The sequence below is a fragment of the Numenius arquata genome, chromosome 2 (genome assembly GCF_964106895.1).
Source record: "Numenius arquata chromosome 2, bNumArq3.hap1.1, whole genome shotgun sequence".
Classification (NCBI taxonomy): Eukaryota; Metazoa; Chordata; class Aves; order Charadriiformes; family Scolopacidae; genus Numenius; species Numenius arquata.
In genome coordinates, this window is record NC_133577.1 from 88,735,985 (window position 1) to 88,758,192 (window position 22,208).

General features: G+C 36.8%; 1 protein-coding gene across 1 annotated transcript in view; it reads right to left on the reverse strand.

Moving 5' to 3' along the window:
• Positions 1-2,806: 2,806 nt before the first annotated feature.
• Positions 2,807-22,208, reverse strand: part of PTPRQ (protein tyrosine phosphatase receptor type Q) — a 108,978-nt gene continuing 89,576 nt past the window's right edge. The window contains exons 36-45 of the mRNA XM_074167564.1: positions 21,001-21,027; positions 20,247-20,328; positions 15,076-15,166; positions 13,579-13,655; positions 10,942-11,076; positions 10,704-10,829; positions 8,358-8,506; positions 6,398-6,533; positions 3,131-3,254; positions 2,807-2,844 (exon numbers count right to left, since the gene is read on the reverse strand). Coding sequence (XP_074023665.1) covers positions 2,807-2,844; positions 3,131-3,254; positions 6,398-6,533; positions 8,358-8,506; positions 10,704-10,829; positions 10,942-11,076; positions 13,579-13,655; positions 15,076-15,166; positions 20,247-20,328; positions 21,001-21,027 — 985 coding nt within the window. The remainder of the gene's footprint in view (positions 2,845-3,130; positions 3,255-6,397; positions 6,534-8,357; positions 8,507-10,703; positions 10,830-10,941; positions 11,077-13,578; positions 13,656-15,075; positions 15,167-20,246; positions 20,329-21,000; positions 21,028-22,208) is intronic.

Genomic DNA, 22,208 nt, shown 5'->3' on the forward strand with positions numbered 1-22,208 from the left:
AGGATTATATATACATACACATATAAAAATATATATAAGTACATATATGTATAAAATTGAGGGGGAAAATAAAACATGAAAATGGTGTGCTGCTTTATATATACATATTCTTAAAATAGCAACTGGACAAATTCTGCTTGTCTCCAGTTCAGTCAGTAGCACCACCGTCGGTGGCATTGCATAGAGGAAGGAGGGCTGGAAGACAGGAGACTAGGGGGTAATTCTTTCTTTACATGTGAACAGAGGTCTGGGGGGGATCTCCTGATGCAGAGATGCTCCCCTATCCCTGTAAATCATTGGCAGGAACACAAGAAGGTCAGTGAACTACTCCTGTATTTATACGGAAAACAAATTGTGGGAGAGAATTGCTTGGAAATATTTCTTTCCCTGACCATGTATCTTATGAGTTGTGACCAGTTTACGCTGACTATTGGCTTTTACCCTAAAGACAATACAAAATGTGTCAAGGTAGCATGTATCAGATTGCTTACATCAAATTGTACAATAAACTACTTGAATTACTTTTCAGTTTTTCAGTTTGCCTCTACAGGAAAGAGAGTCACATGTTCTAGTGTCTTACTAAGTTGTCAGACAAGCAGCTACTGAAAGTCGTGTTTGAGCACAGGCAGGTCCCCTGAAGGAGAATGTAGGAATCTGCATCATTGAGTAGTTTATGAAATAGAAAACACTTAAGCACATTTGGAACTTCTGGAGTTCATCTGTGAGTTGCGTATGATTTCTTAGCTTTTTCCTCCAACTGAAAGAGAAATGATGCACATACAGCTATTCCACCATTGTGGATATAAGATTATACAAGATTATGACTCTATAATGTCAATTTATCACAGTGCTGCATGCACTGCTACCAAGTACAAATACAAATCATGAAAAACATCTGTAAGTCCCTATAAGCAATTTGTCAGAATCCTTTAAAGTACATGTATAATAAATGAAGAACACATGTTTCATAGGAACCAAATGAAACTAGAGCTGTACCGAATGCTTTGCCAGAGACTCGAACAGCTGTGGACATCACCTCTCTCTCCCTCTATCCAGCTTTAAAAGGCATTGTTTTCCTTTTAGCTTGACAGGTGATGTTTACAATACCGTCAGTCTTCCTGAAAGACAGACTGCCCCAAATATCTCTGTAGACCATTTCCATCTCCTTAAATGCTGTCTTTTGATTTTCATTTTAGATATTTGGCACTTTCTGCTAAACTACAAAGAGTCCTCACTGCACCATCCTTGCCAGCTTCTAAAAAGACATCAAACACACCTACCGTCATTTACTTATGAAAAAATACAAGGTTACGTGCTGTATAGTATTTTCTGTCTGGTACCTACAGTTAAGAGATGGAAAAGTTTTGTACGTGTACACCCACATGTATACATCTTTCAAGCTTCTAAAGAAGTTGGTCTGGCTTTTCCTGAGCTTCATGCCTCAACAAGGCTATAGATTTCTTCTGTCTGAGCAGAATATAAGATGGCAACTCCAAAGCCTCTTTGCTGTTATGTTTTGCACCTCAGATTAAGGGCACAGTTTTAATATTATTCCGAATGATACATTTCTTTACACAGAGAAAAACTTAGCAATCAACTCTCCCCCCAGTAATATCAATTGAATACTGTCACTTCCATGTAAAACCTGGGCACACAGTTTAATTATCTCTGTCTAGTCTTCCTACTCTACCAGTTTTTGCTTTGCTTCTCACATAGGAGATTCCTGCTTGTTTCATTCCTGTTTCAGATTTAGTTCCAGTAATGATAATCAGTGAGAGTGGAAGAGGTTTTCTTTTATTAAATCTCCAAATATTAGTTCCCATACTTTTCAGTGTCTACAGTGATTCGCCAAACCTGAGAAAGGAGCAACTTTTTTTACTTGACAACTCTGTGTTATGAAATATATTGGCATTAAATTTTGAGTAATCTTTCGAAATACTGAACAGTATTATATTCAAGAAATGTGAATGAATTATAAACATTCTATTACTCAAGTCGACCTAACATGCATTATAACATAAAATAAATTTATAGTTTCACTTTGTTTTATCTGCTTTAGAAATTAGCAGGAAAGTAGAAGACTTTCTTCAGCACTGAACATATGTAATCACCATTGTATATTTAAAAAAACAACCCGCTGATTATAAGATAGCTTAAACAGCCCCAAGTGTCCCTGAAAAGCTACTGTGTGCTGTGTAAAAGCTCAATAATCCTCCCCATGTCAGAAGGTGACTCTTCAGCTGTTCAGGATCGTGAGCTGATATGCTATCACTTTTTAAAAAAAAAGATTCAAAACACAAGAACATACATTTAGGTAAAAATCACTGTGATGGTATTGGAATTAATCTGACAACATTGAAACCAATCTAGCAAGAATGATTCAAGGATCTGTAGCTTTTACTTAAAACCATAACACAAAGAACACAGCAAGTTCACACCAAAATAAGTTCAATGGGAATATTAAATTTTTACATCATATTTGGCTCATTTTTCTTCTTTTACAAAGATAGCTGGAAAAAGGGACTATATTTAAACACACTTTCTATTTAAATACATACTGAATGCAGTATTCATATAACACCAGAAGTGCAGTCTGTGCAAAAGTACTCCAAATCATTATTGCTCAGTGACCTGAATAAAATACTTTAACATATTTATGAAGGCACGTTGATAGAAGAAAGGCTGTTTCAATCATCTGTGTTTGTTTTAATCATCAAAATAGGGGAATTCACTTTGGCCCCTGTGCTTAGAAAAATATGACTTTGACTTTCAAAATCTCATTAGCTTTAATATTTAGTCTTAGTATTTACATGGTAGTTTCTTCCCATTCAAGTTCCACATCACCTACAAAAGAAACAGATACATTACATTAACTTGCCATGTAAACAAAAGGTAACTAATGGCAGATAACTATTTTGGCTGAATTTAAAAGACCTTGCAGGAAAAAGGTGGAAGGCTTGAGCAATGACTATTACCACAAGGGAGACTAAAGGGCAGCAAAATGCTGGAAAATTACACTTCTGAAGTCAAAAAATGCACATAAAAGTATTTGTTTCTACTTCTTAGTCTGGACAAGTCAGTGCACCTGCTGTGACAAAAATAGTATTTGAGACAATCTGTATCTCCGTACCTTCCATGGCATCCAGAGAGTCCATCTTTTGCAGTGCTGAATAATTTACAAAACATATGGGCTGGCTACTTCCCCTGCTTGTCAACAGATCCAATACACATTGATGCAAAAATATATATTGGGCCTGTAAGATGTGAATATAAAGATGCTTAATTAGAAGAAAAATGTAATTTTAATCCCAAAAAAAGCTTTTCAATTTTTTGTATAACGTTGAGGTGTTCTCAAAGTAACTGCAGTTTGACTCAGCAATCTCAATACTTTGATGATCTCATATATGCCTGATCTGATTTCACTCATTATGAGGCATAATGCATTAAAATTTGTCAAAACATGTTGATTCTTATGCTCAGTAAGATACATGAAATTAGACCAAGCATAACTGAGACTAATAGGCTGTTCCACAATATTCTGTAAAGTTTTCATCTACCAAAAGATAATTACTTTTTGCCACTAGATTCAGATTGAAGAAACTGAACCACACGAATGTAATATTTAGATAAGAAATTTTTCCTCTTTCTAGCATAGAGAAAACCAGCAGGGTGCACTCAAATGCAAAAGTTCAAGTAAATCTACATGTTCTAGCTGCATCCACTATTGCTAAGAGCAAAAATCCACATAATTGCTAGTGATACTTCTCAGAATGTAGTATCATTTTTAACAGACTGTAATGCAAAGAGTGGGCAACTAAAGCTCATCTGACACTTCTAAGGACATGAAGTAACTCTGGGTAATGATTACTGAAACAAGAAAAATTAAAAAAAAAGATAATGTAAGAATGAAAGAAAGAAAGAATGAAATAAAAGAATGAAAGCAGACAGAAAGAAAATAAATGGATTAAGCGTATCTTCACATAGGAGAAGCTCTGGGTATGTAGATGCAGAAAAATGAGCCAAATCACAGATTCGTTTCAGTTGGAGGTGACCTCTTTCTGATCACCTAGTGCAACTGCCAATGCTCAAGCTGAGTCAGCTAAAGCATGTTGCCCAGGACCTTGTCCAGAGGGGTTTTGAACATCTGCACAGATGGAGATGACCAAAATAACTATAACTTCCTTGATTTGCACGGGTAGATAAGAGAACAAAGAAGTTCACTGAAGATTAGGTTTTGCATTTTACCTGTTGTTCAAGGGCAGGCCTTGGTAATGTACAGGGCACCAAGCAGAGTACCAGGATATTGAAATTATAGCTACATTAGGGAATTAAGCAGTGCCTGGGTACATCGCCAACGGGTGCAACTCGATTATTCAAGCTGCGTCAAATTGTTTGGATAGTCCCTCACATAGTTTTGATCCATGTGAACCAGCACTATCTCAAATAATTTCCAAGTGTGTTTCAGGAGATACTACAGACTATGGGTCATTCCCTCCAGAGAGCTTGGATGCAGCTATCTTTTCTGAAGAGAGTGGTAACTGCAGAGGTGTTTTATTGCACAGATGTGGGCCATTCTGAGCCCATTGGCTACAGTAACAGAGAGTGACTCTCTTGGCAAGGGAAAATTATTTTGAAGCTATCATCAAGCAAAAAACAGGTCTGAGAGCAACCAGATTTTATTTATTTCACTCATAATTCCTAGAGACAGTTTGACTGAGGGATCTCTAAACTGAGTTCTGGGAAGGACTTGCTCCTCTCTTCATATTTCTGTGCTGGTCACATAAAATCTGAATTACAGACTGCTAAACAGTGTTTTATAGCAGAACCGTCAGAATAGCTTGACTACTGGATCCGCCATAAAACTTTACAAGATGTGGTTCTCTGGGTAAGTTTTAGTGCTGTTCAGCATTTTGTAGTCTTGCAAACATGAGCTAGAAATGGCCTGGAAGGAGAACAACCTGTCCCAGGATTTTGCAGCGAGCGTATAGATCAATACTTGATCTGTTTGGAAGTCAAAACTACAAGACTATCGTCTCCTATTGCGTTTTGGTACATCTTTTTCTAGCCTCTGCCAAAATATGCAAATAAAGAGGTACACAAAAATAATACACATTTTAAAAATGTACACTGATCTTATCAAATATCTTACTGTTTTAAGATGATATTTTGGGGCACCTCCCGTTAAATTGCCTTCCAGCCTTTGCCTTATTTTCAGATGATTCTTTTTCTAGTCAAAAGTGTAAAACAACAACCCAAAAAAGTATTCCCAGAATTCACCATCACAGGAAAGTCCTGGCAATTGTTTAGCTGCATCAAGACTTCAAAAGGAAAAACTGAAAGCAAATGGTAACCAGACAGCACCTTACAAGAAAGAGCATGACACATTATCACCAGAAGGTCTTACAAAATCTTCTGAAATGTAGTTGCTGAAGAGGGGTTAACCTCTTTTTGTATATTCTGACACACTTTTTGTATATTCTGACATGATATAGAACAGCAGAATTGCATTCCTCATGGAACAAGTCTCCTTACATTAAAATCAGCTTAAGTCCACCGGTCATGTGGAAGTTCATCCTGAGACTGCTCACCCATACTGAGAAGTTGGTAAGTGATGCTGCAGACTCAAAGGCTTCAGGTGGCAGCCCTGGGTTAGATCTGGCCTGCAGGATGCTTACGGCCAGAAGCCTTATGCAAATACAGCTGGATTTCCATTCCACTGCTTCCATTCCAAGCATTTAGAATCAGCTTTAAATTCTGCTATTACTCCTTTACAAATACCCAGATCTCCAGGTACTAGCAGGGCATCACTAACATATACATACTCAATAAGTCTGCCAGAAAGGCACTTTTTTAGACCCCAAAACCACCACTGCCTTGATTTTGCAAACTCTGAAGTTGTGCTTAATTCTACTGATACGTGTTATTTTATTTGAAGTAATTTTAAAAGACTCGAGGAATATTTAATGAAGTTAAAGGTAAGTGAATGTTCAAAAGTTTGGACCATGCTTCATATGCATATACACACACAAAAATACAGTTAAGTAGTAAATAAAGTAAAATTAAGTAGTGCATGACCAAAACAATTTTTTATTTAATGACTCTTCTTCACTCAAAACTTGAAATGAACTTTCTCAAAGTCTGAGAAATTATGATTTAGGTTCTAAAAACTAAATATCTCAGCACTCTTTTCACTTGTCAAGACTTCGCTGGCCAAATAAATAGATACAAAGAACACATTTGCACAATGCTTGAAATCCAAACAGAAGCAGGATTTTGTAGAAAATGTATTAGGCAGCTGATTGTTGTTACCTTTCAAGTCTTGCTTTGTAGGAGATCAGATAATCAGATTACTAACTTTTTAACAGGATAACAGAATATATAAATATATAAATCTTACCAGATTCTGTACCATACACATTCTTTCACTTCTTAACTCAGCTACAAGACCATAGATATCCACAAAATCATGGTCATTTACATGTTGGGTTAAATGGTCAAGTGCAATATAAACACCTGTTCTTCCAACACCAGCACTGCAAACATAATATGCAAGACAAAATAAAGTTTTAAAGTTCATTTTTTTAGTATAAAATATTTTCTTAGAACATTCTGGTTAAATTAAGATTATTGTGAAAAAAAACTTCAGAAAAAAAATTAAATGTTTTTCACTGTGTGTGTGTCTCCTTGCTGAATGAGATCAAGTGAAATCTGGATTTGAGCCATGTTCTGACTTAGATTTTACAAGGGTTTGCGTCGGACAAATGAGATATAACTAAATCAAACCTTTATAAGTGGAAAGATGGTCCTACAGTTTTTCTATGAATTTTCTAGAGCTCTCTAATTCAAAGAAAAAAAAACCCACAAGATTTTTTGAAATCATACCTGGATTCTGTAATGCTTTTGGTATTTGTGACAAAACAACATGGGATCTAGCAAAACATTTACAACATTTTTAAAAGAAGGATGTGTGTGCAAGACACACTGGCAGCTAGTATTGTTTTATTTCAAGGTTTGAAAACAAATAGGATTTTCTCCAAATCACTATCAGACTTCTTTGCAATTAGTGCAATAAATGCAGACGATATCACGGTAGATAATCAGGAAATGTAGAGAAAAACTCTCTCGATCCTGCAAGATCTAATGAGCGGAAAGTAATGAATGATCTTTCTGGATAGGAGAACACGTGCCGCTGCTTGATAACACCAGGAATTTGAGCACAGGTGGAGTATCTGGCACATGCTGGCCCCTTTATGTATTTGTTTTAGTGAAAAGGTGATAGGATTCATTGCAGTAGGGCCCCAGAGCACACGAGCATCCTCAAAACACGAAGGCTGTGTAGTTCTTTCCTGTAATAGTCTCTCTGGCCCCTGCAGTAGAGGGAAATGTCAATGACAATGATATCAAATAAAATGAGGCTTTATCTGTCATTGGGGGTGGCACCTGTGGGACACTAACGACAAATAAAAAGAACTCCCATGCATGATAATCTTGGACTTCATGACCTTAAAGGTCTTTTCCAACCTAAATGATCCTGTAACCAGACAGTTAGGGAAGAGATTTGTGGCACCAAACCCAGCTTTTTCTTCCACATATTTCCAGACTCACACTGAATTAGAATGAGGCAAAGAATCAATCACAGACCTCTGAGTTCCGATCACTATTTGGAGCACTCATTCGGTGGGAACACTGACCTGCCCACAAAATGCAGACACACTCATCACCTTCCTGAAGACTCAGCCTAGCCCACACACTTAGTCTTTGAAATAGCTGCTTAACAGTGTTGAGTATGAAATCAATGGGAACTATGACAGCTGAACACCTCTAACCACCAGACCATCTATTTAAGAGCCTAAATATAGGTTTTAGCTGTTTACAGGCATCCAAGCTTGAAATCTGGCATATGCAAACCCTTATTCCTATTCTCTGTGGCTCCAGAGTAGTTTCTTCCTCTTGATATGTGACATGTACATTTAAAATACAATTTTTAATACTTATTTCTTAAGAAGAGCTATAATTATAATAGAAGTAATTAAAACCAACATGTCAGTTGCTATTCCTCTTCTTACGATAAAGAGGAAAATTGAGAGAAGTCCAGCAGTGCCTTATGACAATTGCTGAAGTAACTATTCCACTGATGTCACCTCAATGGGATTTCCATGAATGGAAGAACAGACACACTTTGGCATTTTACCTCCTGGAAAGGACTGAGGAGCACTGTTAGAAAAACCTTCACTGCTGTCCGTACTAGAACCATACCTGTGCACTCAATTTTCATCGTTCTTCTTGCATCTTCCCTGAGCATTAATATGCAATTGAAATCCTAAGATACTAAATGATGATTTGGTGAATATGCTCACCTGCAGTGAACCACCATTGGTGTATTATCATGTGCTCGACTTGCACGGATAAGTTTTACAAAATGGATAATTGGTGCTGTAGTTTCAGGGACACCATGTTCTGGCCAAGACGTAAAGTTACACTGCCGCACCATCATGCAGTCTCCGTGCTGAAAAATATAAAGTAAAGCAGTTTTTGCAGAAGAAATGTGACAGAAGATCTGGTAAGCTGCATGTAACCTTCTCAGCAATTTCATGTAAAAAAGAAAGGCAGAGTAGCATAATAATTATAAGATGTATTTGTATCAAGGGATAATTTGTTGTGCACAGATCTTATGGCAGTTTTTTGAGAGATGGCATTTCTCTTGAAGTATTAATGACTTCAGCAGTCACTCTCCATTTGACTTCAGTCAATATATCAGTCTAATTTGTAGATTACAGGTTGAAGCTTCTATAGTTCGTTTAGAAGTTTAGTGAACTGGAACGACAAACTCATTTAGGGAAAAGCAACCATTCTGGGACTGATCTAACGTAATAAAGACAAACACACATATGTTGGTAAGCACAGATATATTTTCTAAGTGTTTGATGCCCTCAATATTGCCCCAGAAGCAATATTAAAGAAAAGAGCTGATTATGGTCTGATATCTAAATTAACCGTGAAGGACAAGATTAAAAAGCACAGCATCATGCCAAAGGCCTGTCTAGACCAATATCCTGTTTCCAACAGTAGTGAAGGAAAAATCTCAGAGAAAATTATAGAACATGACAACAATGTATCTATAGTTCCACAGAATATCCTTTCCATTCTTAATAGTTTGTGACTCTGTCAAACTGAGATGGTATCTTGACATTTAATAGTACTTGTCAGAGTTTTCTTCTACTAATTTCCCCAGATTTTATGAAGCCCTGTAAGTTTTTAGCATTCATAGTATCTTACAGCAAGGTATACCACAGTTTAATCAACTGTTGTGTAATGAACCAGTTCCTTTTTTGAAATTTATTTTGAGCCAACCACTTGCTCTTTTCATATTGCAAGAAACATTGAACAACTGTGAACACTTAAGTGTAGCAACTACTCTGGTCTATATTTTTTAAAATTGATCAATATAAAAACAAGAGAGAAGGGACTTTGGATGCAATATGGCAATAATTTTGAATGATTTCCCTCACATATGCTTTTTACCTTCACTGGAAGATCATAAAAAAATCCATCCATTTGTGAATGGAAGATGAAGTACAATCTTAAAGTCAGCAATATGGCGTGTTTAATGAAATGCTTATAAAGGACATAGCTTCTTGTGCAAGCTAATTCAGCCGTAGTAAATGGATCACTTCGTCAATTCAGGTTATGCTTTGTTTTCTTTTCAGACTCATCCTGGTTAACACAGGTGACTTCGCATTATGCATTTTTACTCTAAATTGTCCCTTTTCCAGTCTTGTTTACTCTAGGTCTTATTTGAGCTGAAAAAAAAGTTTATCTTCTCTCACTCATTTTAAAATGTTCGGTTGTCCTGTCCTATGTGCACAACATACCCTTATGGGGTGACCACAGAGGCAGTCCGCTATCTGCTGTGTTCCGTTTGTCACCTGTGCATGCCACAGGATGGTAATGCTTGTTATTTGGATAGCCGAGTGCAGGTCCTAGGATCTGGCTGCACTACATAGAACACAGCTCAATGTTGGGAGTGCAAAAGAAGACTGACTTCATCTTGGGTCATTATGTCCACATGATTGCTTTCTGAGCCCACCTACTGGTCTGGCTTAACACTGGGTGCCAATTTTTCCAAAGACTGGAAACTGTAGTTGTGGATCATGACAAAGATGAACATCTCTGCTGTACCCCACACCCCCCTTCCCAGCACAAAGAGTGGGAGTAATACTGATGATTCTCATTTATATTGGGTGAATCTCCTGGGGGTGGAGGCCAATATGACTGGTGGTACAATAAAAAACAGCTGCGCTGCACCAGAGAATCTTGCCCTTTAATCTGAGAGGGATACATTCAAAAGGATTTGTCTGATCCCAGAATGGTTAGGATTACTCCTTTCTAGAAGGGACAACTGAGGTGTCCAAATAGAAACTTCACCTCCCACCAGACCAGAGGTTTGGTAACCTTGATAGGCCCTTCATAGCATGTCAGCCACATATCTGAGCTCTTTGTGACAGAAACTGGAGAAAATTCTCAGGAAAAAGACCCCAAGATCAGGAATGTAAAAAAAATGCAGGAAAACCAGGCAGTACAATGCATATGCATTAAAAGAGTAAAAGAATAATACTGAGGGATAGTTGGGTGGGATGGAGACATCTGACGTTCTTTAAGGTGTTGGATGGGTTTTATTATATCAGCTTTCAGTTCTGGCTTACCCTTTCAATTTTTAGATCTCTGATGGTCCAGTCTATTTGAATATCTTCCATCAATTTAGTAATCACTATATCCCCAAACACAGTAACTGGTTTATTATCTTCTGGCCAGTACTGATGACATCTTATCTGTAGGGAGATGATTACTAATTAACAATGATCATATTATAATCTCCACAGAAACTACATACAGAATTTCCAATTATATCAAATGCTATTAACTGGTGCACTGGTAACTTACCCGTCCTTTTTCAAAACATTGTGTAAGCATCACAAGTGTTTTTGCTCTTGTCTCCCACACCATTCTCCAGAAATCACCCACTGTTCCTGGTAATGGTCCCTGAGTTGCAATAAACTCATTTGGACATAAATAACCCTAAGGAAAAGAAAATACTTAAAGCATAATGACTGGCAAGGAAAAAAAGAATTTACATGTGACTCACAGTTGCGCCTGTGTCTATCATGCCTAAGGCTAGAACCTTGTTAGACAGACTAAATGAATTGGCATCGGCCTGGCTAATCACTGCATGGCAGATGGCCTTGGAAACCTAAAGAAGTAATGGCATTTTTTTCCACCGTCTAGATCAATTATGAACCAACGCCCTAATAAAATTTGGGAAATGCCATCCTAATAGAAACGCATTTAGCAGAGAAATTACAGGGACATCAGGTCCGTAACTCCCATTTAAAAATATCTAAGCCTTCATGTTAGCCTTATTGCAGATCTAGCCAGAGGCTACCAAGAACTGTGTCAGGAAGAGGCCAACAAGGTAGAATTAAATAGTGCTAAGGGGCAGTGGAGCCAGGGAAGCAACTAAGGAGTGTTGTGAGGGCTAGTGCGAGCTACACACCACACTGATGACGTCGTCCTTTCAGTGAGCCTCAGGGATCTGCTGTAACTCAGGGATGGAGTTTAATCAAACAAACGATCTCTGACAAAAGACCTTTAGGAAACCTACTGTAGACATTGACTTTTATTTTAGTGTCCAATTCTGTGGTTTAGTTCATTTATAAATTGATGTAAAACTTGGGGAGAAGGAAATTGGTTGAAAAAAGTCTGTGTAAATGCTGTCAGTGCATGTGCTTTCACGGATCTGTTTTCTCAAAGAAACTAAGCGTACCCTGCAGGAACTCTATGTACTACAGAAGGTCTAAAATAACAACAATAGCAATAATAGCAATAAATTTATGCTGTAGAGCTAGCAGTCTATAATATCACAGAATTCTGCTTTTTGCTCAAAACAACTGACACGGTGGTTTATAGCACCACCGAAGCTCCTTCTTGGAATTATAGCCCTATAATTCACAGCTGCCTGTTACTTATTCCATCTATAATATAAAGAACAGGTGGCGGTGAGAAACTATGTTAATCCTCCCTAGTTTAAGAGTGAGGTGAGAAACTGTAATTCAGGGATGTAAAGCTCATGGTTCAGTTACTGACTTTCTCCTGTTTAACCAATGAAAATAAAAGTAGCATCCAGGTTCCCATTTTTAAAACTATATACCAGATTGCTCTTTCCCTTTCTTTATATGTATGCATACGTATACACACTGAGATAAATAGGTAGGGAAATACACACACACATATGTTGCATATTTACAGCTATATCTATGTATATATTTACACATCCACAAATACGGCAAGTGAGGCCATATAAAGGGCAAAGCTTTAACCCTGAGAAATGGTAACATTACAGTTGTCTATTCACTGATGAATGGTGACCTAAAGTGAGATGCCTGTATACAGTAAAGGTTTGCAAAATCTTAGCAGGGAGCACTGTGCAGCTGTTTTTTTGCTGCAGCTTTTTGGAAGTGGCTGTTCCTGTTCCCTGCTCAGCCTCAGCATGTCAGCGAGAGGAAGGGTAAAGGCTAAGCCATGCCCCAGGCTGCCCCGTCTCCTCAGCAGTTCTGGGTATAGTCCCAGCCTCAAGTAACAACGAGACATGGCTCTGCTTTTCCCTGTTAGAATCAGGACATTCCATATAAAGCGACTAAATAGCTTTTGCTAATGAGAAAGGAAGATGCTGTTAAGACACCCATTCTCACCTCTATTGCTTATTCCCTGTGAATGTCTCCTAGTTACCTGGAAATAACTATTTCTACTTGCCATTGTGCCATCTGTTTAGAGTATAGTCTGCATGTCTTGCTATGTGTTTGAACAGTGCTTAGTGCAAATCGAGTCTTGACCTCACCTAAGACCACTAGCCACTTCTACAAAAAAATAATTTCATAATTATGAGTGATACTTGGAGCTTCAATGGGAAAGAAATGAGATAGGCAAGACTAAAGACAGAAAAATAGACAAAGAATTTACTGCGAACACAATTAGAAAATGGAAGGTCTCAGAAGAAAGCTGAGGATTAGAAGTATAATACTCATTTCTTCTTCAAGAAGCCTATTTGGGCTTTCCTCCATCATAACTTTCACAACATAGTAAGGGGCATACCAACCCCGCTCCCCAAAATTGTTAGCCATTTCTATGAAACTTTTCAGTTGTTATCTTTACATTGTCCTGTTCATATACAATAGCTCCAGATGCTGAACTAGGAGACAAAATAATGCCTGTCTCTAAACAACTAACCTCAGTGGGAGTTTCACTACTGTCTAATGACAATCATATAAGACAATTTATAGAAAGTAATTTACTGGACACAGTTTTGGTTACTACTGAAAATTATTGCTTAGCAATGAAAATAGAATAATTTATATTTTTATGTAGTCGTGTTCATTGGCACAGAAGTCACTCGAACCACGCCATGGCAACAGTAGCTGTAGTGAATGAAAGAAAGATTAGAATCCTGTTCTTGGAAGTTATTTTTTGACACTTTTTTCTACCAGAAAACAAATATAGTAAAAATGGGAGAGACTTTCTACTTACAGACACATAACTGGCATTAATGTAGTCAGATCCAGGAATACCAGCATCAGGCATCAGCTTTACTCTGTTGTTATTATCTATCATGGAAACAAAGTCTAGTTAACTAAAAGATTTGTTCAAAAACCAGAGACGCATTTAACAAGTGTTTCTAGAGTGCTAAGAAATCATAAGTAATGTTGTTGTTGTTAATCTAACGATAATTGACATAGTTGAACACTAATTATAAAGGCAATTTAACCAATTTCCATTACTGTGTGGTCATCCTTTAATGTTCCAGATATATTTTAATATAATACTTTCTAATAAAAATGGTGAATGTGCCAAACTGTCAAATTTGGTGTAAGTATGGGAGGATCTTCTGCCTAAAGGTAGCCAGTGTGGTTTAAGCCATGCTGTTCTAGCATAGACAACCTCCGTGTGAATCAGACAGCAGGGTCAGGGGGCTGACAGCCTTTCCTGTATACTTGCGGTCCAGGTCACAGCTTTGAGCCAGATCCTGGCACTTTTACATATTTTTACTTCTTTTGCATAAGGTAAGCTCATTATTGCAGAAAAAAGATACGATTAAGGGTTTCTGATTTGGGCCCACAGTGTGTATGGAGAAACTACAAAAAACAGGCAAGCCGCTGTATGTGAATATGTAAATGCTGCAACCAAACTTTCCAAATTTTGATGTTTGGTCCTCAGCTTAGAAAAATAGAAGAACAGAAGAAAAATAGAACACAAAGTTAAAGAGTTCTGAAACTCATCTGTTTATATTTCATTGTGTGTCACGAATATCATTTTTTTAGTGACTGTAACCTAGATTACGTCTTGAACAAGGCAGTAGATAGCAGGAACAGCTGCTCTGAAAAGTTAATAGCACAGAATGTAGCATTATTAACCAAGGAATGCCATGCTCCCCATCTCACATCACAGCTAATGCCTAAAATAATAATGACATTTCTGGTCTTATTAACTGAAAAATGAAGCAGTGTTGAGTACAGAGAGACAGACTCCTGTCTCCTGTGATAAAATCTAGCCTTGGCTTACAAGTTATCATACAGTCACTCTGATCTTCTGTGGAACCTTTGCAGCACATGTACACACATCCACAAGAAAGCATACCCAGGCTCCTGAGGTAGCTGAATGCACAAACATGTGGATTTTATATGTTTTAAAAAATTACTTCTCACTAAAGGGCAAAAAAACTCAAGGAAGAATGTTAAAGTTTGCTACATGGCTTGAATTACAAAGCTAAGAAACTACTGAGGCTACAGTTTCTTGCACCTGCATATTAAAGCTTGCGAGAGCAGGTTGAAAGCTACTTGCAAATAAAACTGTCCTTAAAAAAAACACGATGAAAAGACAGATTACTTGTCAGAAAATTATTTCATAATGTGGACAGGATTGTTCTGCCATTTCAAAGACAGATCAAAACAAAAATACAGTTGCATTCCAAATATATGCTGCACTATTGAGTCAGAGAGCAAAACGGGTATCAGTAAACACACATACATGGCTTTATGTTTGGGAAACGATTCTTAGACCTGTTCCAAGGCAGATCAGCATCAGTTGAAGCAAGGTCTTCAAGAAACTTGGGAAGTTCCTGTAGAGGAATAAATGTTCGTTGGCAAACCTTTGCATTTCACCTTCAGCAAGTATAAAAAAATGACACAATCACTCCAGTAAGGGGAAGAATTCTTTAGTGCTGCAACAGAGCGCATTTCTAAGAACAGCTGGAAGCACTACAGAGCATTCCACCTTGCTGTCAACCCCAGTTACACCAGCACCGTTAGATGCAGCGCTGCAGACAATGCTGTCAAGTTGAACAATTAAAGCTTATGTGAACTTTCACCTTTACAAATCTGGATAAAGTCAGCCCATCACCTTTGGTAGTTCTTTCCTGTCTCTTCAAGAAGTCGCATGCTCCATTACCATGCCCTAATGACTCATCCTCACTCTTGAATAATGCCTTTTCCTGACTCCTGTAGCTTGGGAGAGTTCTTGCCACAGCATGAGAACTGATGAGAATTTAATTAAGTTGAGACAACTGGCAATTAGCTATTGTTCACGGGACTGTTAGAGAAAGGGGTGGGAAGAGTTATTTTCGGTTGCACTGCAGTTTCATAACTGGTCATTAGTTCTATTACTGAGGGGCAGAGATGGATAAATCATTCATATTGAGGAACTTATTTGAAGGAGGTGTTTGTGGACATAAATAGGTATATTTTCCAAAGCTCAGTAAAAGAGTGGAGACAACTTCATAACTTGTTAATGGAGAAAAAGTATTAATGTGATGATCTCATAACGGTGATAAGAGAATAGACAACTTCTACAAAAGCCAGAATTTAGCCAGAATTTCTAAGTTAATAACTACATTAACTGTAATAGATTTTCCCTTTGTTTGACAAATGTTATATGCAAGTGTATTTCAATATGTAGCTAAGATAAAAATGAAGAGATCTACCTATTGCTTTGAATGAGTACAATGCACAATTTTGCCACTTGCGCTGAATAATCCCTTCAAATTTGTCTTTTCATATTAACACTTACACTCTACAGGGGCTACTTCCAAAAGTGGGGCAGATAGCCCTAATATCAGGTTCCAAGTTAATTATTTTCAAACGCTCTTTTGTCTAGGTATTTGAGACAATTTTTCTTCAATAAATAAAATTTAATGGGCAACTACTAGCAAATTAATAAATAAATAAATTAAAGAGGTAATGAAAAACAGAAAAAGCAGGAGTGGTTTTTATTCTGGTGTCTTACTTTCATTGTTAATTAAAATACTTTGTCGGTCTTATTTGATGGGTTCAGATATTAAGAATAATTTAATATGCAGATTAGGAAAATGATGTAATTTAAAAATTGATGTAATAAACCAAGTCAATAATTCATCTAATCTGATACCCTATTTTGGACAAGGGGTCCAAAAGGTTTGGACAAGGGGTTTGACACATCATAAAAAAGAGCTTGAAACCCTTGAACTGTATTATATGCAATATTATCCCATAAGAAATTTCTTTCACCATCTGACAAAAATCCTATGCCCTCAAGCATGAGGACTACTTCACTTCTATAATTATATCCTCAATAATAGAACTATAGGTGCTTCTAAACAGGAGGAGAAAGATGTTTTCATGATAAAAGCAAAGGACTTTCAGACAAGGGACCTGACTTGTCTTCCTAGCTCTGACACATTTTCCTTGGGGAAAGAATTAGGGGAAGAATTGCAGAGAGCAACTAAGATGCTCATCTCCCTTTGAAAATTGACAAGGGACTAGATACCATCCATGCCCTTCAAAATGTCTCTTAATATCTATGTTTCCTAGGGATGAAAAGTCTATGATTATGCTCCCTCTGAAAAGAAAGTTTCTGACTTAAACCAACCTTTTAAAGAATGGCTGACTTTCCATTTATATCCATACATTAAAGAATTAAAAAACATGGTTAACAGACATGAAGTAAATAAAAAACTAAATGAAGAACTGTAACATGATGTAGAAAAATATCTTTAAAGGCACTTACTATTTTAAAATCTTGTATTTGAATCAACCTCTGCCATACTCAATGCATATTTTTTTAGCCATTCAGTTGCCTTTGCCTTTTGTCTCGATAATCCCTTAGAGAAGTAAAGCCCCAATCCTATAACCGAACCTAGAGAAAGATCCCTGTTCTCAGACAGAGTAGGGTGACTTCTGTGCATTCCTGTGAGGATTTGATAAAACCAGTAAAACACAGCTAAAGGTGATGTTAAAATTCCTCTCATTCAGAAAGCAGAAACTCTCTCACAAAATTTCTGTCATTCAATTGTGCAAGAAGGAAGAACACAGATAAAATCCTATGGTGTTTTGTGGGCGTTACAGACCATGGGATCTCGTATCACGTACATGTCATGTGAACTTTAACTTGCCTCATTTGCCTCACTCCTCTGAGTCCTAGCTTGCCAGTTAACTAGTATAGAAGTAGCACTGCTGTACAGTACTTTGTAGTAGAGATGAAACAGAAGCAGATTATGTTATTTTTGAAATGATGCTTCCATATCTGAACAAGTGCTCAAAAGCCTGGTACCAATTCTCTGCATTAGTAGGACTTCACTCTAAATGATTATTTTCAGAACTGGGGAAAGACTATTTGGATTCCCAGATTCAATCACAATTCATCACAGAAACCATATTTCTTTGCAGACTCATAAAACTTTGAAATAATTAATTTCCACCTTTTTTACTGTAATACTTTTATGTTATGTGGTGACATTCGGAGGTATTTTGCTTTTTAATTCACGAACAGAACTTACTGTAAAACACTTACAGAAGTATTTCTGTTTCAGTAATTTGCCAGTTACTAGAAAAAACTTGATTTCCCAAAGGCATTGAGAGATACATGAATCATCTGGAAAGCTGGAAGTTTGAATGTTAGCTAGGTGGTGCCCACCATCAGTTACTGTGGCTCCCTATGGTTTCTTTAAACTTGTATTTTATAAAAATACATGGATCCAGATCCATTCCAAGGTCCAGATTCTCTTCTCATCACATTTACACACAGGCCATACCGACATGTGGACCGAGATTGAACCCTGGAGATCTCCAGGCCCAGCAGCTTGGTCAATCCAGCAAATTAGATGAGAGCAGGAGCATCCCTAGTTTGCAAGACTAAGTGAAATGGAAAGAGCCATGTTTATGTTAGAAAACTCCAAACCAGGTTTGCTGTCTACAAAATGCCTACTGTAAATGTTCCCTAGGCTATTTACCTACCAAAACATACCTTGGAATTGTCCATGAAACTGCTAGCTGAAACAGTCCAAATTATCATATTCACACATCCAGTTCCTGGTATACTTGAATTTACTAGTACAGAGACAGCCAGAGAGCCCAAGTAAGCCCATGCTTTTAGTTATGTGCTTCAGACACAATGGTCCATGGGTTTATATTTTGAGGTCACCTCTCCTACACACATTGGAGGAGCCTTGAGCCATTTATGTGAAACTAAAATGATGAACGCGGATGGAAACAATGCAGGTCACGAGGTCTGCTTGTTTTTTGTGTGCCTTGCCTGTTTCTGTGCATCATCAATCCTATTATTCGTTTGATAAAACAGGTGCTACAGATACTATAAAATATACTCTCAATCAAGGATCCGACCTATCCTGCAATTCTGCCTATCCTCAGACAAGTAATCTGGGAAGATATCACTACACTCTGCAACATGGAAACTGAAGCTCAGAGAGAAAAAAAAAAATGGAAGCCCCAACAACATATAAAACCATTGATTATAAATTGACTATATAACTGAGTTGAATGAGGCCTCAGCTACTTGTATTTCTTTAAATTTGAAATAGATTGCAAAGATTTTTATTTGATAAAACACTATTGTTCAAGTTTTCAGGCATTACAATGCTGTAAGGCTCCCCCAATGTGTGTCACACCTAAAGAAAGCAATACGAGAAACTGCAGTGATGAACGTTAATATGTGAAAATGTTATTGCTAGTAAAACTTTTCATCTGTTCAGTCATGCATAATATAACTATAATCACTCTTGTTCAAGTGAAATAACACTTCTGCTCTTGGAAAAAAAGGTTCTCCTTACTTTATTGCTCAGAGAATTTTATGGTACTTTTTATTATTAAATCCAGACCAATTTTACCTAAGGAGCATAGCAAAAAAGCTGTAGGAAATACCATTAATCTTTTCACACTTTTGTTGGTTTCCCCTCAGAGACTGAAATATTATAATCTCACAGAAGAAAAGCCAATTGTTGAGTCTTCATTTTTGTTAATCCAACTGGTAAGCAATTCATGGTAAATCTATAAATCCCAAATAATAAAGTCACTGGAGACTGACAAATTATTTTTTGTGAGGGCAAATGACTGTATGTGTTAAAAATGATGATGATAAAGATTCTGAAATAACAAGAAGAGAAGATATTGTTGAGAAAAAAATATGATAGCCGTAAAAATGTTACTTAATGAAACTAGTGAAAACTTTTGAGATTTAAATTTGAAAGTACATATGCATTATATTATATGTAATGTATATTTTGAAAGCTGGTCTCTTCTCAGAAAGATAATCAGGCTTGCTGTGTTCATCTGCTCACATAAGGAGATGGAGGGTATTCTCAAGACCAGGACAAGTATGACCTATTATTTGTAGAGGAACAAAAAGCAAAGTACCATGCACAACTTTTTTACTTTACACACTGAAACCTATGAAAGAGAAACATTTCTGAGTTCTATGGCAGTATGATTAGGAACTGAACATTTCACAGAATAAATGTTAGCTGTGTTTTTGGGGTCACCATCACTCAGGAAAACAAACATTTAAAGCAGTTAAATGTACCTCTGTATATATGTTAGGAAAGTATTTCTAAAAACAACATCCTCAGGTAAACTACATATGCATCACTACATATGTAAAAGCGTAAATATTACGGTGTTCTTGCAAAGATCGGAGTCTAAAGAAGATCATCTTTTGCTGTCACTTAGGTGAATAATTCTGATCAGGTTGCAGTGTAGACTGCAGAATCCAAATCAGTGTAAAATTACTTTCTAAACAATCAACCTAGTAATTGGGTATTGATTATCAAGGCCAGAGTCCTTCACGGCCTTGCCTGCTTAAAATGGACATGAAATGTGACACATGAAACGACTGAAGGTCTTGCGATGTTGTGACAACTGCTAGCAACATACCGAAAATTCTTCCTGAAACTTTAGGTTGTTGTTTGTGCAAAGCTCTTCAACATGTTGTAGGAAGGATTTCTTGCTTATTGGCCTGAAAGTAGTGACAGAAGAATTAGAAACCTATAGGGAATTTCTTTGTCATTCTTTTTATTCTTATTTAACTTCAGTTTATTAATAAACAATGCTTTTCAGCTCAATAGAAACAGATACCGATAGGCAGAAAATTATAAATTGTTTACAGCATGATAATTTGGTTTGTTTTCAGTCACATACTTAAAATAGAAGCATTTTCTCCCCTTGTTCCCCCCTCACCAAATTTTTTATGTTGCTGTTGTTAACAGTACTGTAGGGTAGGATTGTTTTTATAGGTAACAGCATTCCAAGGCAAGGTTTTGGCATTAATGGACATTTGTAAAGTTATCATTGCATTCTAAAGTACATAATACTTCTTTGTCGCACAGAAAACATCTTATACAATGCAAGGTTTTAGACATATAAAATATTGCAGTGACCTCATTCTCATAATGACATGGTTTTTAAACCCCGAGGAGTTTAAATATCCCTGTATTACTTCCCAAGCTAAAACACAGACATGCAGACTTCACCCCAGAGAGAGAGAAAGCATTTCTCCAGTTACCATGCAATTAGTCATGCTTTTATGATTTATACGCAGCTTGGAGTTTTTTTCTAATAAACATAGAGGAGGGAACCACACATTGAGGCTCACCGATGACCACAATATAAAAATCTTTAATCAACTTACTTGATGGATTTTCTATAACTAAGTAACCTGCAACAGAGATTTTTTGTTAAATGTAGCAAGCTGATAGTTAACCACTATTGTGCATGTTAATAAGTTTTAGATGAAATACTCAAGTAACTAAAGAACCAGACTTATTTTTCTCATGGGTTCAAATACTATTATATGTCAGATATCTTGGGTGATTGTCTTGCTCTGTTTTTACCTCAGGTATCGACAGATATGGATATTGTAGTTACAGTTTCTATCATTCTCTTCAGATCATTTTACAGTGCACTGGGCTCATGTAGCCCTGGGAAATCCATACTTCCAGCACACCAACCACTTCATATACATCGACAGGCTTCATTTTACACTATGTACTCAATATCATTCTTCTAAGGGCATTTCAGAGCATAAGGATAGGATTCATCTGACTGAATACAGACACCTATTTCTGAGCCAGTCCCTCTAGATTCCTTGTATAATCAATAAAGAGAAATAGGTGTGATTTCATCTCATTTTAAGCAGATATCTAAAGTTAGTCACAGATGAATCACACTACTGGTGTGCCTCTACAGAAACCAAACAGCTATGGCTGTTTTTCTAAAGATCTTTAAAATAAGTGCTTGTTTCTATGCTCATTTTTACATGTTCACTGCTCTTTCTGGTACATGGTGATTTTAGAAACTGTGCTACATATTAAATCTTTAACTTGATTTCACAGCAGGATCATGAAGATGTTACATTAGCATCAATACTCAGGGGATCTTCAGATGGCCTTGAAACTTGGTCATCATCATTGCCTCTGAACCCATTTTAAGAGTGCCTCAGGATTATGGATTTAGAAGCCAAACTTTGGGCACTCAGACTCACAAAGCTTGGCTAAAAGACCAAGCCAAAAAGTCTGAATTAATACAGTTTAAAAGATAACTTGCCCCTTCAAAAAAGCTTTAAGGATACCTTTTATGTGTCTGTCTCTCCAAAATTCATACATTCTTACATGCAAATTTTACAAAAAATATTCTATAATACAAATACAAATGTCTACTGCTGTCATAATTTTAGTAGAACAGACAACAATTTGCTTTGACAATAATTCGGTTTACGAAGTTATACATAAATATTTAAATTTTAAATTAGATAATAAAGTGAGATTAATAAAATTGTTGAATTGTTTATTATTAAGCATCAGAGAAGTCAATTTCAAAGCTACTAAAGATGCCTTTGTG